General features: G+C 52.1%; 7 protein-coding genes and 1 pseudogene across 7 annotated transcripts, besides 29 other annotated features; 2 read left to right on the forward strand and 6 right to left on the reverse strand.

Moving 5' to 3' along the window:
* Window positions 1–3,454: a sequence feature (areas not merged during assembly with more than two copies in the genome that could not be assigned to a particular haplotype).
* Tc00.1047053509233.10 (uncharacterized protein) lies at window positions 94–486 on the forward strand (the record flags this gene model as incomplete). The annotated part of the gene is made up of 1 exon (XM_812731.1): window positions 94–486. One exon carries the CDS (start codon window positions 94–96, stop codon window positions 484–486), a length of 393 nt encoding a protein of 130 aa, XP_817824.1.
* Window positions 1,572–3,470, forward strand: Tc00.1047053509233.20 (annotated as a pseudogene).
* Window positions 3,455–27,983: part of a sequence feature (heterozygous, Esmeraldo-like haplotype) that runs on past the window's edge.
* Window positions 4,782–4,810: a sequence feature (GC_rich).
* Tc00.1047053509233.40 (hypothetical protein, conserved) lies at window positions 5,109–6,347 on the reverse strand (the record flags this gene model as incomplete). The annotated part of the gene is made up of 1 exon (XM_812732.1): window positions 5,109–6,347. The coding sequence occupies one exon, from the start codon at window positions 6,345–6,347 to the stop codon at window positions 5,109–5,111; it is 1,239 nt and encodes a 412-aa protein (XP_817825.1).
* Window positions 6,385–6,483: a sequence feature (A-rich).
* Window positions 6,617–6,637: a microsatellite.
* Window positions 6,780–6,806: a microsatellite.
* Window positions 6,822–6,842: a sequence feature (AT_rich).
* Tc00.1047053509233.50 (hypothetical protein, conserved) lies at window positions 6,894–8,204 on the reverse strand (the record flags this gene model as incomplete). The annotated part of the gene is made up of 1 exon (XM_812733.1): window positions 6,894–8,204. One exon carries the CDS (start codon window positions 8,202–8,204, stop codon window positions 6,894–6,896), a length of 1,311 nt encoding a protein of 436 aa, XP_817826.1.
* Window positions 8,213–8,254: a microsatellite.
* Window positions 8,421–8,449: a microsatellite.
* Window positions 8,643–8,666: a microsatellite.
* Window positions 8,673–8,765: a sequence feature (A-rich).
* Window positions 8,805–8,842: a microsatellite.
* On the reverse strand, window positions 9,136–10,341 carry Tc00.1047053509233.60 (hypothetical protein, conserved; the record flags this gene model as incomplete). The annotated part of the gene is made up of 1 exon (XM_812734.1): window positions 9,136–10,341. The coding sequence occupies one exon, from the start codon at window positions 10,339–10,341 to the stop codon at window positions 9,136–9,138; it is 1,206 nt and encodes a 401-aa protein (XP_817827.1).
* Window positions 10,518–10,545: a microsatellite.
* Window positions 10,780–10,814: a microsatellite.
* Window positions 10,989–11,012: a microsatellite.
* Tc00.1047053509233.70 (AAA ATPase, putative) lies at window positions 11,377–14,007 on the reverse strand (the record flags this gene model as incomplete). Its single annotated transcript, XM_812735.1, has 1 exon — window positions 11,377–14,007. One exon carries the CDS (start codon window positions 14,005–14,007, stop codon window positions 11,377–11,379), a length of 2,631 nt encoding a protein of 876 aa, XP_817828.1.
* Window positions 14,277–14,352: a sequence feature (A-rich).
* Window positions 14,400–14,444: a microsatellite.
* Window positions 14,471–14,495: a microsatellite.
* Window positions 14,575–14,641: a sequence feature (T-rich).
* Window positions 14,828–14,902: a sequence feature (A-rich).
* Window positions 14,972–15,010: a microsatellite.
* Tc00.1047053509233.80 (heat shock protein DnaJ, putative) lies at window positions 15,088–16,272 on the reverse strand (the record flags this gene model as incomplete). Its single annotated transcript, XM_812736.1, has 1 exon — window positions 15,088–16,272. The coding sequence occupies one exon, from the start codon at window positions 16,270–16,272 to the stop codon at window positions 15,088–15,090; it is 1,185 nt and encodes a 394-aa protein (XP_817829.1).
* Window positions 16,142–16,185: a microsatellite.
* Window positions 16,333–16,360: a sequence feature (AT_rich).
* Window positions 16,361–16,385: a microsatellite.
* Window positions 16,490–16,522: a microsatellite.
* Window positions 16,638–16,682: a microsatellite.
* Window positions 16,731–16,776: a microsatellite.
* Window positions 16,904–16,926: a microsatellite.
* Window positions 16,935–27,956, reverse strand: Tc00.1047053509233.120 (hypothetical protein, conserved; the record flags this gene model as incomplete). The annotated part of the gene is made up of 1 exon (XM_812737.1): window positions 16,935–27,956. One exon carries the CDS (start codon window positions 27,954–27,956, stop codon window positions 16,935–16,937), a length of 11,022 nt encoding a protein of 3,673 aa, XP_817830.1.
* Window positions 27,139–27,209: a sequence feature (CT-rich).

The raw sequence follows: 27,983 nt of genomic DNA on the forward strand, positions 1-27,983 counted from the left end.
CGCACACAAAAGGCATTGAGCCACAAACAGATGCAAGGCAGAATGCAATAACTGAGGGTCAGGCTGAAACAACCTCACCATCTTCTTCTGCGGATGATGCTGCCGCCAATGACGCTGACGAAAGCAATGCAGAGATTGCAAACGATGGTTCAGCAGTTCATGCCGGGGTGCCGGAGGAAGAACCACATCAAGAACAAGTGGATGGCAGCGAGAAACAAACATCGTTTACATCCACTGCCAAAAAATATAATGCAGCGATTGAAGACAATGACGGCAGCCCCGCGGCCTCCCACACCACCTCCCCTCTTTTGCTTCTTCTTCTTGTTGTTGTGTGTGCGGCTGCGGCTGCGGTGGTGGCCGCGTGAGAGTGAGGGAAAGAGAGCCATGCACCGCCCGCACACACACTCGTCCTTCACTCACTCTCTGTGTGTGTGTCCCCTTGCATGGACTCTCGTCCTCACCTCACCCCACGAAGCACACACATAATGTGCCCATTGTATGTATTGCATGCACACCCATGCAGGCCCGTTGGTGCTCTCTTTTGCACGACACGCACCGCTGCCGTCCTGCCTGGCTGCATGGGCGGAGCACAGTAACTGTTTTTTGTTTCCATTGCATTGAGTGGGCGACCTCTCCGTATCTCTCTCTCTCTCTCACTCTCTGCAGCATCGTAATCGACGCCACCAGCACGCAGCGAGGCAGCGGAAGCCGCCACCGCCACGAGTGAGAGCGGAAGGGAACACGCCTGCTGTTGCGTTCCAAGGAGGCACACCATGTGGCACAGTGGCGTGCCCACAACCTCCTCGCGGAGTCTGCACACGACACCGGGCACTGGATGTGGGGTGTTTGCGTCATGAAGGACACTGCGGTGGAGTCCCTCCTCCCTCCAGGTGGACGGACGCCCGAGTTTCCTTTTGTTCTTACTCAGGCGGATGGCTGCGCGATGACATCACAACGAGGCAGTTGTTTTCACCATGGCGGGGCAATATCTGAAGGGTTACGCATTGGGAATATGAATGGCGAGTGCAGTAAGAAAGGGAGTGTCATGGCTCTTTTTTGCCGCGCGAATTGCGGGGATTTTCCATAAAGCATGCAATTGCACTCCTTTCTGTTGTGTTGGAACTTACCATGATGCGCCGCTGTTGTGGCGTGTGTGATTTTGGGTGTCTGCGTGTGGCCGTGGCTGCACCGAATTCTCTTCCCACTTTTGTGTGTGTTTTTGTGTGTCCGTGACGATATGCCCACTTCCTCTTGCAGAGTGTGTGCGGTGTCGGCGGCGCCACAGGGGTGCGGACCGTAGCGAGCGGGATGCGTGGGCGAACCCTCCGTGCACACCACGTTGTTATTATTGTTTGCTCTCACCAACACACTGTGCTGGGTGGATGGCACCCGCGCGCCGTCGTTGCGGCGGCCCTCGTGCATGTGGTGTGCGTCGCACACTGTGTGGATGACTCTCTTGCTGTGGCTGCCCGTCATGTCTGTGCCTAGTTACCCCATCTCTCTCTTATTCCCCTGTTTGGTGGTTATTGTTCAGCTTTAACTCAATCCAACTAAAAGAACGGAAGGAAGCAATGCCTGGAAATCAAGCGTCTGCTGTGCCGCAGGGAGATATTTGGAGGAGAGCGAGGCCGGAGTCTGAGGGTGACACAGATCAACCCGCTGCGACTCGCGAAAGAGTGGAGGAGGTGCGGCGATTAATGTGGGCTCTTGACGGTCGGGTGGCAGGTTACACGCGGCGGGAAGACTACAAGTCTGTGTACAATGCGAGGTGGCATCATGTCATGGAAGTTCCTGGCGGCGAGGGGACGGGAATGGAGGTGCATGAGGGGAAACCACCGCAGCCATGGACGTACAAGGCAGTTGGCCGAACCCTTGAAAAGGATGACGGTGTGGAGCAATCCAGTGCACCACGCCTCAGGCTGATGGTGCTTACCTTTGGCGAGAAATGGCAGTTCTTTGGCAGGAAAGCAAGTACCGACTGCTATGTGAACTGTGAGGTGGATCGAGTGTGGCAGATCGTCAAGGGCGATCTCACCGAGTTGTTCAGCAGTCGTCCTGAGGACCACTTTACGCCTCATCCGCGTTTGTTGATTGGGACACCCGGTATCGGGAAGTCGATGGCTGCCGGTTCGTACCTCCTCTACCAACTGCTGCACTACGATGCGGAGCTACTCCCTGTGGTTGTGTTCTTTATTTATGGACGTGAGGCATACGTGTTTGACAAGACCACCGAGACGGCGACAAGCTACACGGATAAGTCCATAATGATAAAAGCTGTGAAGGAACTGTCTCGGCGCGGGATGAAGGGGTATATTATCTACGACGTGGTATACAGGTTAGATATTCCGTCTCCTTTTTTGCCTCCCGGAGGCTGGGGCATGCTTGTGGTGGCAACGCCAGAGACAACAAGTTACATACACTGGGCGAGTGAAAAGAGAGCCGTACGAATCATAATGAATTGCCCTGATGAGAGTGACGTGAAGGCAATGTGCATTTGGATGAAGCGCAATCAACCTCCGCAGCAGCAAGCGGAATACTGGCGAGAGGTGAAGGGTCGCATGGACAAAATGGGACCGATTCTTCGCCACATCTTTGATGAGGGAACGTTATAAAAATTGGATTGCAAAGTGCCACAGCCTTGTGGATTGGACGGACTCTTGGGAAATTCGGAGTTACTTTGCTTTTGGAAATTCCAAACTGTGGGAGGGTAATAGTGTGCTTGAATATCTTGCGAGGATTGTCCGAGTACGAGGAGAGCGCAATGGCGAGTCGCCCTTCAATGCACCGATAACTGACCACCTCGCAAGTAAAATATTGTGCAAGTTGAAAACGTTAATGACGCAGGCTGAGTTTAACTTATTTGTATTGAGGATCAGGGATTATCTCATGCACGCAAATTTTGGGAAGTGTGTCATGTTTGCATTTTTGAATGTGGCCTTCATGGCTGCAATAAGACGTAAACTGAAGGAGCTGAGGCCACCAGCACGACGTCAGTCACACCGCTGTGCGCCGGAAGTGTACTCACAGGAGGGCCCCACCAGCCACTATTTTTTGCCGTCGGTGGAACACATTGACAAGAAGACTTGTATAAACCACCGGCTGCTGTACATACCGGGGGTCGAGAAATTTCCGCTTGTGGACGGCTTTTTCTTTGCGGACACAAATCCCATGACGCTGGTTGGGCTGCGGATGGCTACGGCGGGTGGGCACCACACCACCGCCAGCACTGTGCGGCAGTTCACTGAGTGCCTGGCGGCATATTTTAATTGCTGGAAGAAATTATCCCGAGACATGTCGTGGGAGATTATTTATGTGCAGCACGCGGACAGCACGCCGTTGAATGACTGGCAGAGATGTGATGTTGTTAATTCCGATAATGTGAGCAAGAAGGAAAACCAAAAATTTGCGGCGTTTTGGAAGGAAAAGGTGCGCCAGTACCAAGTGTCAATACCATCCGGAGACTTTTGAAGAGACGAAGCTCACCGAAGTGAGGAATAACCACCGAAATAGGAAAACAAATTAGGGAGGGAAAGGGGCAGTTTTGACTTTTGGTGAAAAAATATTGTGGGATTTATGTATTTTTGGATACTTGTGTGTGTGCGTGCGGTGCGGGTGCGCCAGCACCAGACGGCAGTAAGGCACACAAATGCCAAAAATGCCCAACGCTATCGAACATAACAGTGACAGAAGAAAATTAGGGAGGGAGTGGGGTTGTTTGGTTTCTGGTGAAAAACATTGGGTGGTTTTCATATGGTATGTTGATTGTGTGTGCATACGAGGCATAATTGGAGAATTGCCCCGGTATGAGGGAATCATTGTGTTTGGCGCTGTCGCAGTACCACTGCATTGCTTGTTTTCTTCTATTGTGTTCTAAGGCCCATCACGAACAGAAGCATCTTAGCGGGATGGACGAAGGATAAGATCTATTGGAGAAATGGCGCGCTGCGTCGTGACCGCATGGAGCGAGGCGCCGCGGCGCCTGGATTGTGCGACGTCACCGTCCGGCTGGCATCCCGCGTTTTCCCCACGCGACCTGACGCGCGACCGCCCCAGCGCAGCGTCAGGACCCCGCACCCCGCATCGCCAGGGGAAAAAAAGAGCAAACAACTTCCCCACATGGAGTCTTTATTGGCGTGGCGCTGCTGAGCGGGGATGTGGGACAGAACCCCGCCCTTGTCCGCGGGGTTGCGGGGGAACGCCGCCGGCCTCACTCTGGCGACGCCTTGCCGATGGTATCTTTGAATGTCGGGTTTCGTCGCCCGGCGCGCGGCTTCGGGTGCTGCGAAGTTGGCGGGCGGACCCTGCCCTTCCTGTAATCAAAAAAAAAAAAGATAAAACGGGGAGAGAGTGGGAAGCGCAGGCGGGACGCGCCCCGAAAAAAAAAAAAAAAAAACAGCCACGGAGACCCGAGGCGGAGTGGCAGAAGCGAATCCACAATCACACACGCGCGCCCCGGCGTCTTCCTAGCGCGTTCTCGCCTGCCCGCCTCGTCCGCTGTCCTTCGGCCGCCGCGAAATACGAGGCAAACACGGCGCGAGCCTCGTGGTGCTCCTCGGCGCGTGGGAGAAGCAGCGCCACAACCGCGCCGCGCCCGGCCGGCTCCCCGCTCGTCCGCGAGACGCCGGCCCCCATCGTCGCCAGAAACGCGTCCCCGTATGGAGGCCTGCGGCCCGCTGCCGCCGTCTTTTCCGCGGACCTCCGCACGGCGTTCCAGCACAGGAGCCCCGGGGGGAGACTTTCCGTTGTTCCCCGCCCTTCTCCCCCACGCCCTCCGTCCACCACGCCCGCGCGCCCCCGCCCCGAGGCCGGCAGGCATGCACCGCCCATTCGCTATAACACTTTTCTCCCAAGGAAGCCCGAGGACGCAGAAAAGAAAGAGGGGGGAAAAAGTGAAAGAAAAACAAAGATGCGCAGACAATGCGGAGGAACAAAAATAAAAAGCAGGCGCGCGTGCGGAATGCTCCTGCCTCCGCTCTCCTGTTCGGCGCCGCCGTTGGCGTATGAGCGGGAGCTGCCGAAAGCAAGAAAAGTAACAAAAAGGGCCGCCCACAGCAGCAATCGCGACAAAAAAGCTTTGCACGGTGCGGCGCGGCACCGACGGGCTGGGTTTACTGCTCCTTTCCGTCCTTGCTCCGCTTGAGGCGGGCCTCCGCGCAGACGGCGCAAAACGGGTCTGGGTGATATAAATTCCCAAGAAAACTATTTCCCCACTCCGCCGCCCGTTTGGCACGACGCCACCGAAGCAGCCGCCGAACGGACGCCTCGTCTTCTTCCAGCCGCTGCAGTTTATCACCAAACCCGCGAAACGCTTCTTTCGCATTCGCCGTCGCTCTCGCATCGTCACCCAATTGCCCGGGAAGGAGCCGTTCCAGTTCCACAATGCTGCCCCGGCCTGACGGAAGAAAATCCTCAACGTTCGGAGCGCCCCAATACAATGGAATCGCCCCGCTCAAGAGAGCGTGGTAAACCTTTTCCGTCACATAATCCGTCTCGTTTGAGTTCTCAATTGCCATGGCGTACTTGTAGTTTTGAAAGACGCACAACTTCTGCGGGTAGCGTCCGGTCCGGCGAGCGCATTCCGATGGAATCGCACGATTTCTGGCGCAAGCACCAAAACTATGAACCGGGTAATGCTCCGACAGGCGGCGAATAAACTCTTCACGGCGCGCCTTGCAGCGAGACACGAACACTGCCACCGCAGAGTAGCGTCGCTGCCATTTACCCCAGTCAAACGCATCTTTATTAGCGAGGGGTTGATTGTTGCCATGAAGAATTTTCAAGAACTGTTTTTGTTGACGATGGGCCCATGTGAAGTAGTAGGGCCGATGGTGATGAAAAGAAATCACAACATCATACAGACGCTGGTAGGCCTCCGTGCTCCGTTTCTTGTCTGTGTGGTTGCTCTCCCCTGTGTAGAAAAGGGTGAGGTATGGCCGTCGTTGACCGGAGGGACGCGATGGAACAGGCCCGTTGTGATTGATTGCGATGTCTGCACGCCGGAACTCCGCCACGCGGTGTCGCGAATGCACGTAACAGTTAAAATCTTTGCCATTTTCCTGCCCATCGTTTCCACATGACTGGACACAGCCCTGTGGCAGCAAGGTTGCATTCGACATGTACTCGCAAAGATAAGTGCCTGGCCGCGTGGGTACGACAAGAACATCGTTGACTCCATTGAACGTTCTTACATGTCGCGGATGGCCATCTGATGATTGAGGCGACAAAACCCCCCCAACATTCGCCGCAAAGGAGTCTACATCGCCCCCAGCCGCGTTCCACAGGGAGAAGATGGCAATGGTACAAAAAAAAAAAATGATACCACGACGATGACGTCTCCTCGTATGCATGTGACCCACTTCTATTTCTCTGCGCTACTCACAAACCAAAGAAGAAAACAAACAAACAAAAAGAAAAAAAACGGCAGTTATACAAACATCAACAGCGGAAAAAAAAAAAAAAAGGAAAAGCAGATAGAGATAAAAATGTGTGCATACACATACACGCAATTTGCTTACATGATTGAATTCATCGACAACCCGTCGATAAGGGAAAGAAGAACCTTAGCGTATCCCCTCAATTCTGCACCCTTTCACCCCTCAATGCATGGAGGCATTTCATAATAATAATAATAATAATATATTTCTTCCTATAGACAATGACGATGCGTCTCACCCTCCTTCCAACTGCAACATCATGGGCCTTTTTTTTTTTTTTTTCAAGCAGCAGAAATACCCCCATGCCTTATTTGTTTGTTGTCTTTTTTCCCCCCTCCCCTAAGGCACACACACACACACACACACATACACCAAACATCAATATTCATTTTTAAAATAATTTATAAACATATCCCTCATATGTCACTTTTTTTTTTTCTTTCCTCCCAGACCTCGTGCTCACTCGTACGATGTGACAGGGGTTGCCCGGAGACCCTGAATAGCCATACGGAGCAGCGGGGATGCGCAGAGAAGTGCCCAGAAAACAAATGCCGCGCAGATAATCCAAAACGGGACAAGTGTGGGGTATTCATCGCGGTTAAACGGTACTTTGCAGTTCATGCCGAAAACTGAAATGACAAGATGAATCGGGAGGCAAATAGCGGCCAGCTGATTCAACAGAGACATCTTGAAATCGAGACCCGCCGATGCCTGCGCCATCCGCATCGAGACGCCAGTGACAAAATTCAAATTCGCCTGATTGAGCATGTCACGGGCGTCATCAAGCCGCTCTGACACCTGCCGCACCTTCTCCAACGTCTCTTTATAGTCCCGCACGGTGTCTGGCTCCTTTGCCACAAAAGACAAACGCATCGTTGGCGCAATAAGTTCCTGTAAAATTTTTTCCTTCAGGTACAACCCCGTACGAAAGTTTGATATACGACGGCGTAAGAGCGCCACGCGGCGAAGAAGATCCCTCTGGTCCTGCTCGCCAGGGGAGATGAGGAGCACCATTTCGTCAATGTTGCCCACCTCGGCGAGCAGAGACGTGGGATCGGGAAGGAAGGCCTCGCAGGTGAAGCACACCAACAGGGAGAGAATAGCGGCACTTGTGATGCCCCGCATTGATGGGGCCGGGGGGATGGATCTTTGCATCAGCGGCGATGCGGTGTTGGGGGCTGCAGACGCGCCGTCGCGATGCCCCCCAGACCCCTCCACTTCGACGTGTCGCAGCAGCTCCGCGAGTCCGACAAACGGGGCTGCATGCATCGTCACCAAAAAACGGTCGTTGCATGCAAAGGTGCAGACGACTGTATTCTCCTTTTCCACCTCCGACGCGGCGGGGGCAGAAAGGGAGGGACCACGATTGGGAGGACATGCGAGGCTCCCAATGAGGTATTCTCCCTTCACCGGCTGCAATTCCACCGCATCATATGTGTCACATCGGATCATCCATTCTATCTGACTTTGCTGCAGGTCTGGGAAGAGCAGCCGGAGAACATTCCTGTTCTGTTCATCGGTGCATCCCTGCATGTCCACCCATACGCAAGGCCCATCTGGGGAAACCTCTCCATCCTGCATGCGTTTCCTCAGATCATCCACCACCATGTCTGGGTTGCAAAAGACATTGGTGGAGAATGGCACTGCCGTTGCCGTGTGAACCACAAGGCAGCGCCGCATCGGTTGCACAATGCCCACGGCAGCTGACCCCACCTCCTGCGCATCCATCGCAAGCCCGTGAACCTTTGCTCCCTTTTCCCCCTCACGCATGCTTCCTCAAAAAAAAAAAAAAAAGAAAAAAAAAACAAGAGAAGACAAAATTACTCCAACTCAATGCGCCCAACATCTCCAATCACTTCGGGTTCGATTCACCTCCAACCCACATACACGCCAGTAAACCCATTCTCTCATAAACCAATCCCTAAACCCGGGGTTTATTTTGCAGTCAAGAAGTGGCGGTATTCATTGCCATTTACAACCGCCACGCGCACGCACGCACGCACACGCACACGCACCACCGCGTGGAGGTCAGTCTTACCAGTGGATTGGGGAGTTGGGGTGGACCTTAAGAAGAACTGCGCCTGCCACCCTCCAACGTGGCATCATTGGAGACAAAAACTCAAGTTACGTGTAACAAAACAGGGCGGATGAACAAAAACACCCATTCATTGATTTAAGCCTCAACCGGGCGCGCATTCCCTCCACATGTTTTTCTTTTTTTTTTTTTTTTTTGCAACCAAAAAGAAAAAAAAAAATTGAATAAATAAATAAAAATAAAAAACTTTGCTTCATATAACAGAAAAAGACAAACAACAACAAAAAAAAAAGAAACATTGAAATATTCACTAAGAAGACATCCCCTCCATTTACTTTCCTTTTCTTTTTTTTTTTTTTTTTTTTTTTTTTTTCCGGGGGGGTATGTGTATGTATGCGTGTGGCGTTGGAACTTCTTCGCATCGCATGAATACACCTTTATGCAGGAGACATCAAACAAATACGCTCAGACAATATTCCCTTCCCCCCCCCCCCCCCCTGCCATCCACCATCCATCACCCACACCCAACATTACAGGGAAAAGCTTGCAAAGCACCAATAAAGCTTCCAATGAGCCACAGCTGTGGAGCACAACGAATTCCCTTCACCCCGTTTCATTCCATTTTCCTCTCCTCTCATCCTCCTTATATATATGTATATGTATACATCACTCGAAATCCGCTTCTCGCGAGCAGAAAATTAGCCGCACGGGCTGAAACATGCAAATGATCGTCCACGCAAGCATAATGCTCATGATAACCCAAAAACAATTCAGGTTGTTGTAATCGTCTGCTGACCACGGCACCTTGCAGTTCATTCCATAAAATGAGGCCAACAGATTCAAGGGAAGACAGATAGTGGAGATCTGACTGATAACCATCATTCGGTAGTCAAACCCGGCAGAGGCCTGAGACATGCGCATGAACACTGCATTCACAAAGTTAAAATTCACGTGGTTCAATGTGTCACGGGCAACTTCCATACGTTCCAGTACCTGTGAGAGCTCCATAAATACCTCCCGATACGCCTTTACCAATTCAAAGTCACGTGAAACAAAAGTCGTGCGCATCGTGGGTCCCATCAATTCCTGCAGTAGCTTCTCCTTCAAGTACAGTCTCGCATTCTCCGTTGACATACGACGGCGCAGCACGGAGACACGGCGCAGGAGGTCTGTCTGATCACGCTTACCAGGCGCAACAAGAAGCACCATCTCGTCAATACAGTCCACCTCGCTGATCAACCCCGTAAGGTTTGGTAAGTACGTCTCACAAGTAAAGCACACCAGCGCGCACAGTACCGCAGACCCCTTCATGGTGAAAATGTCAGTCCCTTCCGAGTCACAAAATTCGGACGTTGTTTCCTGAATGAGAAGGCCACCCCCCACCTTCACGTGGTGCAGCAACTCCTTAAGGCCAAGGAACGGGGCTGCATGCATCGTCACCAAAAAACGGTCGTTGCACACAAAGGAGCATATGACTGTATTCTCCTCATCCTCCATTTCCAGCGCGCACCGTTGCCGCCTACACGCGCATGCGAGGCTCCCAATGAGGTATTCTCCCTTCACCGGCTGCAATTCCACCGCATCATACTTTTCCGGGCTGAGGACTCCTTCTATCTGACTCTGCTGCAGGTCTGGGAAGAGCAGCCGGAGAACATTCCTGTTCTGCTCATCGGTGCATCCCTGCATGTCCACCCACATGCAATCTTGCTCTTGAGTCGATAACATTTTTCGAAGAGAAAGCAGCACCTCATCGGGCAAACGAAAGTTTTGAATGATGGTAGCTTCCCCTTTAAACTGACGGGCAATAGTGCAGCGTTGCATGCCCTGTACCACACCCTTGACTGGGGTAAAGTCCACGTTGCTCAGTTGCATTTATTCGCTGAAGTTATTCTTGCCGTGGTTGCCGTTTGTCCACAAAAATCAAAAAAAAAGAAAAAAAAAAGTGGGGGGGGCCGTCTTTACAGTATTCACCTAAATTTGTACGCCTCCAGCGTTGTTCCGTATATTTTTCCCCTAAAACTCCTTTTTTCAAGGCCTGCTGCTCCATCCACACATACACACACACACACACATACAACAACAACAAAAAAAAAAGAGAGAGAAATCATGGGAACACCCACACAGCTCAACGCGGGCTTTGAGCAACACTACCAACGGTCAATGTAGCCTGAGCACAAAATAACGGCACCGCATATACACAAACATCAGGTCTCATATTATCCGCGTTGACCAATAACAATTGGCCAACGCCTTCAGACCTCTCCCCAACCAACGGCCCGGGAATCCCGCAGCGGAGTTACGGGATGACAAAATAATAATAATAATAATAATAATAATAATAATAAACACCGCGTTCTTGAGACTCCATCACAGCCCCGTCGCACACCAGCAAGTCAGCTCCAAGAGAAAATGTCATGTGATAATATTCCATTTGGAAAATGGCAATAGGACAAGTCCTCATCATCGTCTACAGCCTTTTTTCCACAAGCCCTTTAAAAAATAAAAAATAAAGAGCAGTAATATATATATATATATATATATATGGCCTTATTGATATCAACCACATAGCTGCCTCGTGTATTACAGTCATCGAGGGTATAATTTCACCCCCTCCTCCTCCTCCACGTACGCCAGTCAATCATTCTCTTCCAATTTACTCCATTTTTGTCGGTCCGTAATTTGTCCTTGGAAAAAAAAAAAAAAAGTGGGTAAAATGGTAAGTAATAGAGTCAGGAAGGAGCCACCAAAGAAGAGTCTCTTCGCCCCAGCCAACGTTGCGGATATGAGGAATCCAAAGATACACGCCTCATACAGGCAAATAGCAATTAAATAAGAGAGAGAAAGAAAAAACAACAAAAAACAAAAAGAATTAAAACGGTTTTTCTGTTTGTTTTCTCCCCCATACCACTAACTGGATCCGTAGGTGTCACTCCACTCACTCAAGGCCTTTAGCTGTTTGGGGCAACAGCTGGGGTGACGCGCCTTGATGCAGGTTTCAACATCTTGCAATGTTAACGGTCGCAGCAAGTCGTGATGATACGCTTGCGCTGTCAATTCTTCTCCGTTGCGCATCTTCTCCGCAAGGAGGTCACGCACAGGAATCATCGCCGCCTCTTCACAAAGCTGCCGCAGATCATGTCCACTGTACCCATCGGTCATGGCGACGATGCGCTGCCATATCGCCGGGGTGAAGCTGTTAGGTGTCTCTTCCGTATCCAGCAGCGATTGGAGGATCTGCGCACGCGCGGGTGCATCCGGCAACGGCACAAACACGCGCTTTGGAAAGCGCCGAATAATCGCCTCGTCCAAGTCAAATGGACGGTTCGTCGCACCCATGACGAGAACACGTGCCTCACTGTTGTCGTTCCCCGCACCATCCATCTGCACAAGAAATTCCGTCTTGATGCGACGGGAGCCCTCTCCTTCGTGGGCGCTCCCTCGTGCCTGCAACAGTGCGTCAATTTCATCCACAAAAATTGTACTGGGGGCAAGGGCCCGCGCGACGGCAAAAAGTGCCCGCACCATCTTTTCACTCTCACCAACCCACTTGCTGGTGATGGCCGCGGCGGAGATGCTGAAGAAAGTCGTATCGCATTCCCTCGACACAGCACGGGCGAGGAGCGTCTTTCCGTTTCCGGGAGGACCAAAGAGAAGTAACCCCGAACAGGGCCGTCGCAGCCCCGTAAAGAGTTGTGGGCACTTCGCGGGAAGAATGATGGCCTCGTACAAGATGCGTTTGCAAACCTCAAGGCCAGATATGCCACTAAAACTTACAGGGCACGCACGGTCTACAACCTGCTGCAGTACCGCTAGACATGTTTCTTCGGGAATGCCCTTGCAGTACGAACTCTGACGGACGCGTTGCAGAAGTGAGTTACCATGAGTTACACGAGTCGAGTTGTTATTCGCCGCCTTCGTCGTCACTGCAGCGGCGGCTGCAGCGGGAGGATGGGATGGCATCGACGTCGATAACGGCCGTGCAAGCCGAGAAGCTGCTGGAGTTGATTTGCACCCCGTCTGTGTTGTCGTTGTCGCCGCCCCCGTGGTGGAGCGCATCCCGGCCGACTCATGTGGACGGGGAGGAAGTGGCGGTGGGGGACCAAACGATCCATCGCTCGCAAGCACGCCACTTCCTGCGGTCCTCCTGCACGGTGCATCGTCGTGGTTCACTTTGGACTGCCGCGAAGTGGGAAGTTCTACAGATCTGGACTTTCCAGGTTTGCTATTCAACGCGCTGTGATAAAAACGGGACTTTGGACCATCGCGTCGTATTTTTTTTGTTCTCACCTCTTGTTTTTTTTCTTTTGTTTCTTGTTGCTGTTTACGTGCCCCCTCTTCCACCGTCGCCTTCTCGCCACTCCTCTTCTTCGTGGTCGATTCATGTGCATTCATGTCGCTATTGCTTTTGGAGCCACGCAGCGCCATTTCGGGGCGTCGCGTGCCGCGTTTTGACAGGTCAAATGTCAATTCCACGCTGTTTTTCTTCTGCCTCGTGATTTTCGGTGCAACTGCGGCTTCGCCTCTCGCTGTTGATGAGGGATAAGCCTGGTTGGATGGCGTGCACTCCGAAGGAGAAGGCGCTGCTGCTGCGGTAGCGGCCCTGTTTTGTGGAGCCACATGTACTTTGCTACTGCAATGACTGTCGTTCGTCTTCTTCTTATTCGTAGTGGCGTTGCCAACCCATTGAGCATCGCCGGCACCGCAGCTACCGGGAGCGTCCGCGAAGTAAGTATCCCACTCCGGCTTGGGACGCCTCTGAAATGCGGCCCGCATGGGATTCACCACGCCGTTGTTTTTCGGCCCATAGGACGCCACATCGCCCGCTGCCTTCTGTGGCGCGCTTTCGTCATCACGCGGCACACCGCGACGTTGGGCGTCGTGTTGCAGCGGTGTTTTAAAGACAACGGCCCCAGCCAGTGGGACGGCGGCAGGAACCATCGGCGGCCGCAATAATGCAGGTGGCATTGCTGGTTGTGCTGGTGGTGGTGGTGGCGTGGCCGTCAAGGGTGGGGCTGCTCGTCTACTGGAGACAAGCCCGCTGTTGTCCGCCTCATCCACCGCGTTGCCGTGGGGGTCAAGCGTCACGCGGGAGCGCTTCAAAAATCCCTCGGGAATATCGTAGAAGCGTTGGTCACGTTCTGCCCCGGCTGAGCTGAGCAGATTCATCCCTTCAAGTTCCTCCACGCTCACGTCACGCTCGGGCACCTTTCCACGTGTGCTCCACTGTTCCAGCATGTCCAGCAGCAGAAGACGACCGCCCCGTGAGTGTAAATCTCTTATGCCATTGCTACTGCTAGTGTGGCCGGCCAAATTCCCACCGCCTCCGCCTCCATTATGCTGCAGCTGCTTTTGGTGGTGGTGGTGGTGTTGGCAATACTCCTCGACCCTGCGCCTCCCCGCACCCTTGACAACGACGAGGTAGTCGGCCACCTGCTCCTTCGTTGTGAGAACACCACCAATGGAGGCGATCAGTTCACGTGCACGTTTCACGTCATTTCCACGTCCGGTGATAGCAAAAAGAGTAGCAGCCGATGTCATCCTCCTCCTCCCTTCTTTATCCCTGTGTGATTACAGCGTGGGTGTATGTATTCTAAATATATCTGTGTGATTGTGTAAATGGTAATGTGGGCGGACAGACAGACAGAGGCGTGGTTGTATCCGCGATCCGTCCGTCAATCCCTTCTTGAAATGTTGTCGTGCGTGCAGCTTACGCGGAGCGGTGGATTCAATCTCAGCCGGGCTCCTGTCCCTCCCACCCCCCAACCCCCCGCCAGCAGCAACACTCACCCACCCACCGGCGCTGATGCAGAAAAAAACAAAAGGAAATGGAGAAAACAGAAGAAACACAAAAAAAAAGTAAATAATAATAATAAATAAATAAGAGCCACCAACACTCCACATCGCATGCACACATGATAAAAGAGAAGCCCCACACATACAGACACATACAGACACACACACACACACACACACACCAAAGTTCCACCGGCTCATTCAGCCTCACACACACACACACACACACACACTCTCTCTCTCTCTCTATTTTCGTTAAAGCTTGCAACAGAGCGTTATCTTTTTCTCCGTCTCTTCCAGTATTTTATCCTCTTTTTTGTTTGTTTGTTTGTTTGTTTGTTTTTTTTTTTTCTTTTTTTTTTTTTTTTCATTCTTCTTTATCTCTTTCCCCCTTCCTTCGTAGACGAAGGGTCCCCCTGTGATCATCATCATCTTCTTTTTTCTTCTCCTTTCTTGTTGTTGTTGTTGTCTGTCTTGTCTGTCTGGTTTGTTTTATATTTTTCTTTTCTCTCCCAGACTACAGTCTGCCTGTGCGTTTGCATTGCGTGACCGAAGAAACGGAGCGAAAGAGAAACAACAACAAACAAAAAAAACAAAAAGAAAAAAAAAGAAGAAAGAAAGAAGGAAAAAAAAAAAGAAATTTTACATTGACCTCACGCACACTCACACACTAATAATAATACGTATATATACGTATATATACCGAAAGACACACACACGCACACAAACATATACATACACACAGACATGTCTCCCTACAATTTTCTCATCATCATTTTCTCTCTCTCTCTCTCTCTATATATATATATATATATCTCCTTTTCGTTAGCCAAAGGCCCGTTCAAGAGCCTCTTTTTGTGCCTTTGTGAGCAGAGATGGCACCTCCACCTCAAAGATGACATGAAGATCGCCACGCTCAGATGGCACATGGTGCTTGGGCATGCCTTCACCGGCAATTTTGCGTCGTTCCCCGTGTTGTGTGACACCCGACTGCTCCAACTCTACCACGTGGCCATCAAGGTGCGTTAATGACTTGCTGAAACCCAGTAATGCCTCCTTCAACGTGAGCACAACAGTCACCGTAAGGTCGTTGTCGCTACGTGTAAAGCGGGGGTGGGAGGCGGTGACAACAGTGAAGAGAACATCGCCGGGAACTTGATTTGGCTGTTGATCCGCCTCCAGCTCATATGTGAGGACGTGGCCATCTGGTATACCCTGCTCAATGTCGATGCTAATGGAGGAAGTGCTTCGCACTGTCTTCTTGCCCTTACACATCAAGCACTTTTCTGTTATGAATACACCCTGACCATTGCAGTGGGCGCATGGCTGCTCCATCTGCTGGATAAATCCCGGGGCGAGTTGCACACGACGCAGAACTCGACCCTCCCCATTGCAGTGCGGACATCGCACAAGATGATCTTTGCTACGCGCCCCTGTTCCGCGACAGTTGCGGCATATTTTTGTCTTGGAGAGCTTCACGGTGTGTGCTGCCCCGCTGTAGACATCCTCGAGCGGCACCAGTAAAACCAAATCCTCATTCTTACCGCGGTCCACCTGCTGTTGCTGATGGCCCCCGCCAAAGAAGGAGAAAAATGAATGCATGTGTTGTTGTTGCTGCTGCTGTTCCTGGGGCTGTTCAATCTTCTTGACGCCGTCAAGGCCGAGAATGTCGTAAACCTTCCGCTTTTTGCGGTCCCCAAGTACCTCGTAAGCGCGTTGAATCCGCTGGTAAACCTCACGCTGTGATTCCCCTGCAAGGTCCGGGTGGTGCTTCTTGGACAACTTGCGCCAGGCCGATTTGATGTCCCGTTCACTCGCATCATCGCGCTCCTTGCCGAGGCCCAAAACTTCGTAAAAGTCCTCTTCCTCCACTTTGGGTGCCGACTTCGCCGCCGCCGCCACCACCACCACCTCCTCCCCCGCATCCAACGGCAGAAGTAGCAACAGCAGCAACACGCCACGTAGAAGAAAAAAAAACAGCCATGTATGAGAGCCTCCGTGACACGACATCCGCAAGCAAACTATAAATTTAAATAAAAACCGTCAATAATAAACAACAACGACAACGAGAAAAAATAATAATAATAAAATAAAATTTAAAAAAAGAAAAGAAAAGAAAAGAAGAATATCGCCTCCCTCCAGAATTATAATGCTCACCACAAGCTGCCACCAGTCCCTACTATCCTTCGTTACTACCACCAACACCACCATACGTGCGGTAGACGCCAAAAAAAGAAAAAAAAAGAAAAAAAAAAAAAAAGGTAGAATTATCTGCAAAAGAAAATCAAATTCTCACCATTTGCATTAAGCAGAAACACCAACAGATACATAATTGTATACAATGAAGTTAATGATAATAAACAGATCATCAAATGATTATTATTATTATTATTATTATTATTATTATTATTATTATTATTTTCTATTCATGATGAACCCTTTGCGGGGATAAATACGTAAATACATATATAATAATAATAATAATAATAATAATAATAATAATAATAATAATAAAGCACCAGTTGCCCATCCCTCCGTGCATTCACCCCTCCCCCGCAACGCGCCATGAATCATGTCATGCGTCGCACTTGAATCGCCATGCACAGAGAATAAAGATATGGCTATAAATAATCTAGACACTTATATATATATATATATATATATTTCTCGTATCATGTTCGATTTTTCACTGACACCTGCCAAAGGCCACGCTCCTCCAGTGAGGCCCACGCTGTTTCCAACTGTGGGGAAGTGAGAACAGTAAAAAACACGTGTCGAATCGCTCCATTTGCCAATGAAACGCAAGAAATATCATCACCTCTACAGGTATCCCCATTGGCATCCACGGACAGCCCTGTGCCCTGTTTCTTATCAATGGCTTCCTCCTCTGCATGTGGCTCCTGCCGCTGCTGTTTCTCCAGAAAAGAGGCGTCACATCCACCGGCAATGACAATAACGTACGAAATCCACGGTTCTCCTGTTGTTAACCTCACAATTTGTAGGGATGAAAATACACGCCGAGTGAGTGGAACAAATGACGGGACCTCAATCCGCTGCCAGTAGCCAAATGCTGCGTAATATACCCACAGCAGTTCATCCAACGCGCAATCAAACGTCAACTCCCCGCTTTTCTTCCCATTCATAGGAAGACATGTGGCGCCCCCCAGGATAATAAAGGCACCGTGAGGGTGTTCAGGCACAATGGCCGCGGCATGTCCGTAACGCGCGGAGGGCCAATTCCTACGACGCCCCGTGTCGTCATTACTAAGGTTGAGCCCTCCGCCGCCGACGCCGCCATCATCAGCAACAACAACAGCGTCCACAGCATTTGGTGGGGAGAGCAACCACCACGAGAGTCGGATCGTGTGGAACATGTAGAGCGCATTGGAGGGCCTGAGCACGGTGCCTTCGCCTTCCACCACCTCTTGTAGGCCGCCAAAAACAAACATCTGATCCTTCCACCCCACCGCCGTGTGACACATCACAGGAAGCGGTGAAGAAGACATCAGTGGTGTTTTCACAGCAGAGAAGAAGGGAATGGTGCGATCGGGAGAAATTGCACGGCTTGTCATCTGCGCCACCGGCTCCACAATACTCCAGTGACGTGTGGGAAGATCGAGGCATGTCAACGCATTGGAGAGAAGGCCTCGGCACGCATGTGCCTTTTTTTGTGTCATCCACGCTGCATCCTTCGCGTCCCCAAATTCATCGCCATCTTCACGCGTTTTTCCCGCCACACGACAGCCACCAAAGCACCAAACCTTTTCTTGAATGAGTACATTGGAGTGAAACACATGCTGACACGACACCTTTTCACCATTGACTCTCGCTTTACCCATGTCGCCTTCCTCGGTTTCCATCACCGCCCAGCTATGCTCTTTCGTGTCGTAACAAAAAACGGCGGAGGACGCGTCATGGACAAGTGACTCTGCCACACGATTAAAAATGCAACTTGTAAAGCGACACCTTCGATTTCTTCTTCCCCTCCCATCTCTTCTTTTAAAGAGCGGTGGTGGTGTTCGTCCTCCAACTTGGCTCACGCAGATGCCACCATGCACCATGATGTACCTGTTGTCATAGACCCATGTTGTGTGCCCAAGACGGTAACGCCATTGCCATGGAAGGGCCGTGGGATGAGACACGTTCCCTGACTTCGTTTTCACCGTTTTCCATTTAAAGCATCTCAGCCGTGGAATACTGAACGCAACGGCACCTGCGGTAGAAGAAGAAGAGGAAGAACGTACGCGTTGCAGCTCCTGAGCATCCCACTCGTATACCTTCCCTCCCATTCTATAAACTTTACCACCCACTGCAGAGACACGGTCACCAAAGGAACTGATCCTGTCCTTTCCATGGCCATCGGCGGCAAAAAAAAAGCGTGGAGCGATGCACCGTGTTTCCGCATCCTCACCATCATAATCATCATTACGGTTAGTGTCATTTCCCTCATGAATAAAAGGGGGAGATGATTCGAGTATAACAACGTGCAGACGAACGGTGACAACACCTGAAGAAACGCAAGAGAGCGCCACCGTGAAATCAGCGGCACTGTAGAGAGACGATGCCACTCCTGCTCTTGATGATTTCTGCAAAGACTGTGGATCCTCCCTCTCGGTGCTACCACACGACATGAAAGAATGTAGGCGTAAATCCAGTCGTTCCGCAGCCAACACACGAACAATATCGTCGCAGTCAATACTTGAACCCTCCTGTTGGTGCCCATCACTTCTACATTCCACCAGAATAACGTCCATTCCAAGCCATGTCTTCTGCCCCGTGTCCAGATCCATCTCTCGTCCCTCCAGAAGAATAGTGTGGAATGTCGAGAGTGCCACAAGTTCCTCTGGCGTTGTTCCCTCATTGCCATGAACACTCACATGATCATCCGTTTCACTCGGGCCACTGCGATCGATATTCATCTCCTTATTTTCCCTCGCCGCCTCCTCAGAGGAAAAATGTTCGTCATCATTCGGTAAAAAATCCGCAGCTTCCGTGATCATGCCGGAAGTAACGGCATCATCCTTCAAGTGCCGCCCACGAGAACCCGTTTCGTTGGTTGCAAATGCCGCCGCCTCTCCGCCACGCCGCAAAAATGTGCTGCTGCAGGACGCAAAGCCGGCATTGTCTGCGGGAGAAAACATCAGCCCCAATCGGCCTCCGTGCCTTGAACAAAAAATTCCCTTGAAGGACTGTGCAGTGACCTCCAGCACCTCCACGCAAACAGGCACCTGGCGGTCCTTCATACGCTCCTCCCTCGGTAGGTGCACAACGGGGCGGAATCGCACTCGTACAATTCCCGCGCACTGTACTGACAATTCACTGCCGTGAAGTGGCTGCCAATCGGTCACAACCTCCCTCGCAACATCACCGCCACTTCTAGTAGGGCGTTGAGCAGCGGCATCTCTAAGAAGGACATCCAGGCGCAGAGTGCCCAGTACGCAGCTGAGCTTTTCGCTAGACGACAGCTCCTGCCAAAGCATGAGATTCAGCGGCCGTCTGTGATCCATCCAATGCTGTGGTGAAATACACCACATGGGCTCCACGTGCAGGGCGCAAAGTGGCCGAATTTGTTGAGTGTTGACGGGAAGAGCATGCAAAGAAACGGGAGGAAAACGTGCGCGAAATCCCCCTTCGCCCCCGCCCACCATCACCACCCTCTCCCCATTCAAAGAAGCAGATTTCTTGTGGGAATGGCAACGTCGAAATCGCTTTAAGGCCAAATGAATCAACACAGGAAGGTCCCGAGGAATAAATCCCGTGGCGGGAAAACCATTGGAAGCCGTCAAAGTTGCATTGGGCATCGACGTCAACACAACCGGCAATTTTTTCACTTCAATCGATGTCACCAGCCATGACGGCATTTCAGGCTTCTGGTGTGCATCGTTCGTGTGGCGTTGTCGCCAACGTCTCATCTTCCCCACGGCGTCCAGAAATGGACGACACAACTGTGCCGCATGGGAGTCTTCCCGCTCTGTTGCAAAGAGCTTCATCTCTTCGTGTGCAATGACCCACGCCATGGCGATTGAATTTTCTTCTCTACCAGAGTCTTTAGGCGCCCTCGCAGTAACCCCGGAACCTTCCACAAGCACCAATCGAGTCTCCCCACAAGTGCTGGTGCAGTCATCATCGACAATAAGAACGCCCTCGTATGTGTAAACGGTATTCACGCCCGCATTCCATGCCGCGGATGCTGGGGGTGGGGTCGTGGACTCTGAGCCAAATTTGGAAGCACATCTTGTGCGGCAAATGACGCTCACACGAACAGCATACCGCGTCAATCCATCACGTAGTTCTTCAACAGAAAAATAACGCCTCAACGCCCCGCCACCAGTTGCGACAGCAGCAGCACTATTCTTATTAGCGGGCGTCCCCCACGTCGCCGTCACAGAGGCAGTGGACGGTTCCACTTCAACGTAGGAGGCGAACATCTCATCGGCCTTTACCTCATTATCGTCATCATTTCTCTCCCACACCCATCCTGCTGTTGCGGTTGTCGAATCCAGCTGCCACCGGCCGATGCATAGTCGGCAGCTCACTGCCAGCCGACCCGCCCCCAGCGCCACCAGATCGGAGCCGGAGGCGGTGAAACGCAAGGATGCCTGAAGAGGCCACCAGTGGAACGGTACATGCAGGCATCTCGTCGCGTCAACTCCCCTTGGCGGACAAGCGGACCGCGCCAACAGGACCTCATGCACACACTCACTCGTCCCTGCCTCACCCCTCTGCTCTCCGGTGCCTACACCCTTGAATCGCAACCACCGCTCAGAGGAAAACAAAACCGATCCTGTTGACCGGGGCTCTTGAGTTTCATTCTGGTCAACGAGAAGCGCCAGAAGCGGCGTGTCGCTGGACGACCACCGATGTGTGCCCACATGAATTGTGAGCCCCGCCGCCACATAATCGTGCAGCTCGACAGATTCAATTTGTGCCCCCAACGGCCAAATCACTGGCAGTTGAACGTGAGAAAAGGACCACGTGGATCGCAGCGGTGTTGCCACGGCCGCTGAATGGCCCTCATCATTTGATGGATTAGAAGTCGAGAAGGCGCAAAATAAATCCAGCGGCAAGCAAAGCTCCGCACCGTTCGGGAACCGCACGCGGAAAAAAAGAAACGGACGATAAAGCGTGGATTGTTGTCCCACCGAACGGATTCGAATACACACGAGCCAGCTGCCCAAACTCACCTCATGTGACCAGGCGTATTGCAGATGAGCATACGCCGTTCGCGCTGATTTCTCGCCCACGGCAGAAATTGGGACCCAAAGCGATGCGGCATCACCTGCTGGTTTCGACGCCCCTCCTCTAGCAGCTACGGTTGTCGTTGACAACCCCGAGCCTTCCTTTTCGCCTGACCATGACAAATGTGTGACACCTTCCCCAATCAAGACGCTCCCAAGCAATGCGTTGGCCCCGTCTGTTTGCTTCGGCTGCGCAAGCGCGTGGCATAAATGCAGTGAGAGACGCACATCGGCGACCTCCTCACAGTCCACAGGGATGCAGTCCAGCAGCAAAAAGAACTGCAGCGTCTCGCAGTGCTCTTCCTCATCGAGTTGCCACATGCCGTTTCGCTTCGACACCTTCACAATGGGCGGGGAAAAAAGCGACGACACCGCCGTTGCTGTTCCGCACTGCAGCCTCATGCATACACGCGCATCCTCCTCACTCGTGTCGTGGTTATGCTCCCCGTCCTTTACTTCCTCCTTTTCGGTTTCACCAACCCCTCTTGTCTCGTGTAACATCCGCTGAAGCCGTGAGGAGCACAGACGCCTCGAACGCACCACGCCGAGCAACTCCGTCACCACAAGACGAAGTGTGCGCCTGAAAAAGACGGTAAAAGGATCATACAACACACCCGAGTATAGGAGCGGACTGTATGACATGCAGAGCCGTCCCACAGGAACAGAGTCATCGTTAAAAGGTCCAAAAGGAGTACCACGTAACAAATCCACGTGAAATGATCGTCTGGAATCCTCACCCGACAGCTGTGTGGGAAAATTGACAACAAACCAGCCGTGTACATCCCGCATGCCCGTCAGCGCCATCCTTCTGCCTCCCGCCACATCGCGACGTAAAAAAGAAATCACTATCGTGGACATGTTCTGCGCGCACATCCAACCGACCCATTCCTCTCCATGGCCGTCCCCCAGTAAACTATTGGCTGCATCCAGACGTGTCCACTGGTATGTCTTTCCCTGAGGGGCGTACGTCGCATCACTCCGTAACTTTAATTCCCAACATACGTCAGAGGGTGATACACTCTGGCCGTAAACCTCCATGCTGTGTACGGTGATGCGCAGCAACGCCGATTGCGGAACATCAATCCCCGATGGTGATGACGATGATGAGTGGAAAAACTCCACACCTTTCAAATCATCTGCTAGTTGCGGCTGTGGCTGACCTTTGTCTTTATCCTTTGCTGGCGACTCCGTCACCCGTTCCTGTGGTTGACCGGTGGAGACGACCATCAAATCCCTATAAAGAGGTGCCTGCATCAGCGCTACTGTCAGCGCACCGCACGGCTGCATGTCACCCAATGCAAAGATGGCAACTGCCGTAATCCCACGCCCCACGACATCCCAATTATTCAAGCATCCGCTGCCCACAACAGTGGTGCCACCCTCTTCGCTGCAACGGTAGACCTCAAAGCGCAAATTCAACCCTTCATCCATGAACAACGGAAGCAGACAGTACTCCCTCCACACACAGCGCTTCGAAACGGGATCGAATGCCGCGCCCCCAGTGCGATCCCCGTATCTCAAACCAAACCCGTCCCACGGATGCGTTTCCTGTTGCTGCTGTAGGTGGTGGTGGCGTTGGTGATCGTCGTCAGGGCATTGAAACGAAGAAGTTGTTGGCCTTAAATAATTTGGCGACTCGCTCATGGAGACCATCAAAAAAAGCTCACTTCTCTCCTTCTTCTGCGCAGTTTCAAGTAGGAAACCATTGAAGTGCACAAAATCGCAAACCTGCAGCGACAGGTACACAGGCGGTGGCAACGAAAGGGATTCATCCCCGCCCCTCGTAGACGGCGGCGTTGGCACGTCGTTGGCAGGATGGTTTGCTGAAGACGGCGCCCTGCACACCGACAAGGGCGTCACACAGCCCCATGAGAACTGATTCATCCAACTCCATCGCACAAGCACTTCGCCCACAAGAATGCGCACAACACTCATATGATCATCGAATGTGTACAAGGGAACCCACTGACCGGAATTCATCTCGCCTGCAGAGACAACATCATCATAGCACAACCGCAAAAAGGCAAAGGCGGTGACAAACGGCGGCGACAACATCATCCCCACAGTCCGAGTAGGATCACTGTTACTGACTGACAGCTCGGGGAGCATCTGCATTCGAATCTCCACCACGTCGTCGGAGCCCATTTCCGCCTCATTTTTATTTTTACGTGGAAGATCAAATAGCATTTGACAGTCAAACTGCGGCGTCATGCCCTTTTGGGTTGTCGTACGCCACGTCGTCTCTCCCACACCCACGACAAAAGATGTCAACGTTTCTTGTGTCTCCTCTTTTTGCAATGAAGGCGGGAGGCACATTCGTTGCCGGTAGCGGGCCTTCACTACCGTAATGACCAAAACTCTCTCACCTCCCACCACCTTCTCCGGCGCTTCCATGACTTTTGCCTCAACGCCCACGTCTTCTTGAACAAAGTTGTGGGCAAAATGCAGCTCCACAAAACCAATCACACCGCCGCTCCCAGAAATCGCATGTGAGGCGCATGGGCGGCGGATGGCATACAACTGAGTGCCTTTTTGCCTCTCAAAACAGTATGGCAGGTCGAGTGTGACGGATCCTACCTGTTCTGTGGTTACAGCTACGCTCACTGCCTCGGAATTCGCTACTTCCCGTGAGAGAAGAAGTTCAATCATCGGTGGCGAGGGACGTTGACGAAGACTGACTACAAACGGTGATGCCGGCCAGCGAAGATACAATGTATCGCTGCCCTCCCCCTGTGACACGTTGGATGCGGCAGTGGCATTCAGGGTTACTGGAGGATGAATAATGTCCGCATGAGAGGCGCTTGCGGTGTCATGAGAATTCGACTTGTCTGAGCCCCCCGCCTTCTCTCGGACGCCAACAATCCAGCGTCGAGGCGGCGATGGCGTACGGCTTGACTGGAGAAGTGTTGTACGCGCATGCAACATGAAAACTCTCCCTAGACGCAGTTCCACAAGTGTAGAGTGATGTGGAGGCGGCCATGTCCATCGTTTCGCTGCATGACGAAAAAGGGCATCCCTTTCTTGCTGTGCAATTTGGGCAACGTGTATCTGCGCTGTCAATAAACCCACCTGCACAGAGCATGGTGGGTACATGACATGGGGCTCAATCATTATCACCACCCGGTGTAATCTGTGGTAGGCAACGATATCATCCCTATCCTCCTTCGACAGTAACAACTCCCCCACTCCAACAACAGAGACTGCCTTGGAGCCATCCTCCGCGGAAGGAATGGGCAGAGGTGCATTTGAAGAGGCACAAGGAAGGAAATTGAAGTCATGACGGCAACACACCGCCACCTCCACATGGTCTGTAAGCGGAAGACACACCGCCCCATGCACATTGATATAACAATCGCCTTCGGATGGCGGCTCCAAGGGAAGTTCGTGCGTAAAATAACCTGCCCTTAACCACAAGAAAAAGACTGGACGCCGCTGCAACGACGACGACGACGACGCAAAAGACGCCTTCCACGCAACGTGATGGAGCAGCCATGTCCACAGCAACTCTATACAGCTAAAATGCACCCAATACGTGCCATACGGTTGGGTTTGCGCGGAAAGAGACCAAGTTGGACAAAGACTTGTCCTGGTGCCATGAAGCACATCCATGTGCGGATCATCCCGGCTACTAAATGTCCACCGCAAGAAAACTGCCCCGTGATAACATGGAGATGCCCCCCTTCTCGGGGCAATAAGTGGCAGCCATGCTTCTCCTGTAGGAGTGGTCCAAAATCTTGAGTTGGTGACACGCGGGATATCAATGACCCCTATACCCGCCGTGTCTCCATCCAGCAGACCATCGCCGCCGTCTAGTTCATCAAAAAGCCGAATAAGAAGGTGTGTCGTGTCTGCAGCAATAGTTAGGCTGCCACAACAAACCCAGCGGGGATTATGAGAAACGAGTGCGGGTGTGGCAAATGCCACAGTAACCGTGGAACTATCCGCATACGATGCAGAATGGGGCGGTGGGAGCACATCCACCCTCGCGTACACGCCCCTCTTCTCTTTCCACCTCCCAGAACGCACCAGAACCCCACAGACATCCACCGCCTCCACAATACAAAGCCGCAAACAGTTCCACCTGAGTGAGGCTACAATAGAAGGAGAAGCAAAATACTTCGGCACAAAGAGTGGTGCGGCAAGCAGAAGAGGCTGTTGGAGTAACTCCTGATTTGCCAAAAAAGCAGCCGAATTCGCTCGCTCCTCAGAGAGAAGGATACATTCATAGCTGCAGTGAATCCACCCCACAGGAGGTGGATCCAACAATGGGCTCGGATCACAGCCGTCACATGTCTCGCATTCCAATTCCCTGCCACTTCGAAGTGGAAGCCAAAGGCGGCCGGTAGACATGGGCGATAACTCAAAAATGGAAAGAACAGCCCGCCCAAATACGACTTCTGGCGCGACCGGACTGTGCAGCGTTAGCAGCAGAACGGAATGACCCTCATCCAAGGTTGTTTGTACACGCGCATCAAATCTTACCACTGGTGCACGTCGGAGATCATCCCGATCCTTTTCTTTCCTCTCGCCGGATGCGTGAAGCAACAACTCACATCCTCCGCTAATAGTGAGCGCGACAAAAGGATATGCCACACCCATGTCTACATGAGGGCACAGCTGCTGAGAGACCGCAAAACACACATGAAGTGCAACGGAATAGACCGCGTCTATGCACCGGGGCACTGTGAGCTGCTCCTCGGGCAAATAACGGCCACGCACCTGTCCCGACATTTCCTCATGGAATTGAGCGGCAACGCGTTGTTGTGCCTTCATCCACCCCGTCATGTCAGAGGTACCTACCACTTCAGGCAACCGGTCCAAAATTGCCTGCACCGTCAACGCTTTACCTTTCCGAAAGGGAAAGAAAGACGACAGGGCAAAAGTTTTGCCTGTGGTCGTCGCATATAGCGGTACAGAATACATGCATGCGTCTGCAGATGAAACAAGAAGATCCGCAATCGGTATTTGTGTTGACACTGCCACCGGCACCCATCGCATTAGGCAATTTGGAAGTGGCACGTTATTCTCCAACGGCAAAAAAGCGTCTTTTTTGTTCTTGTTGACATCATCGCCAACCTCAACAGGCAGCAGAGCCTGCAGCTGCAATGACACAACGGCAACCGCTAGAATGTCATCATCGATTGCCACAATCACGTCAGACCAGCCATGGTGAGAGCAGACTGATTCGTAAAAAGAAGAGCCGCAGGCCAACACGTGTCCATCGGCCTTGCAACACGTCAGCCGCCACAATCTCTCGGCGGTGTCGCAAAAATCATTCCCAGTTTCACCGGTTGAGGCATATTCAATGCTTTTTTCATCGGTGGGCATTTGCAGATTCCAAGGCGCCATATCGACAAACAACACCCACCGTGCTGCGGTGCGCTCAGGCAGATCGGATGTAGACGACAGGACCATCATTTTAGTGCGCTGTGGCTCCGCGTGAGTATCGCTCTCCCGCACGGCCCCCGCAGCCGCACCCGCCTCGTCCCTCTCGCCGCTCCTCTTCCTCATGGCACATGGGGGCTCGGCGGAAGTATTTGCAGCACCCTCAACGTCAAAAGCCTCAGAGACATCAGAAACATTCACGAGATCTTCTTCACTGGGTGCTGCCGCATGAGAATCAACAAAAGTTTTCAAATCCTCCCCTTCCTCTCCTTCATTATCAGCATCTTCCTTCTCCTTTTCCTCCTCTTCATCTTCGTCATCATCGGAAGAGAAGATGTCTCGGAGAGATGTAGGATCACAGCTCTCGTGTGCTTCTAAACGCATCCACATAGGAGGATTGTCGTCCTCCTGCTCCAGCAAGTTCGCCCCAGTTTCCTCCAATGTGCACTGCAGACGTGGGGCAACAAAAAACAACACGGACACAAAAGCCCCCGAGCGGTCCATTGCCACAGGGTCCATCTCTAACTCTACAGTCTGCAGGCCATACTCCATGAAACGCAGTCTGCCCTCGGCAAGCAGCTGCCAATTCGACGTGGGGAACGCATCGGCATCCTCACCGTCCTCGTCTTCGTCGCTTCCAGAGGAATTTAAAAAAGAAAAAGTGTAGTGACTACACGACGAGGCATCACTTGCCGTGTCTCTCTGACACTGTCGCCTCGCTGTGCTCTTGAGGCACCACAGGCGGCACGGCAGTGTCACGTTGTCACCGTCCAATTCCGCACGGGTCCCACATATTTCCCGTACCGAAAACCAAATGTCCTGTAGATCTTCGTTCGTTGCACAATAAACCCTCAACTCCTTCGCCTCCCCTGTGTACGTCTCATGTGGCAGCGCGGTATGGCAGCTCAACTCTATGCCAGACGGCGCAATGAGCGACAGGAAGCACTGAACGGTGTCCTCATCCCCCTCGGCGTCGGCGCATCGCCTCAGAGCATCCACCGCACCCACCTCCTCCCCCTCCTTGCATGCTAAAAACGAAACTCGCCGGACCTCCACCTGCGCAATGACCATCCGTGACGCCCCACCCGAGTCGCCAAC

The sequence above is a fragment of the Trypanosoma cruzi genome, genomic scaffold (genome assembly GCF_000209065.1).
Source record: "Trypanosoma cruzi strain CL Brener 1047053517181 genomic scaffold, whole genome shotgun sequence".
Lineage (NCBI taxonomy): Eukaryota > Euglenozoa > Kinetoplastea > Trypanosomatida > Trypanosomatidae > Trypanosoma > Trypanosoma cruzi.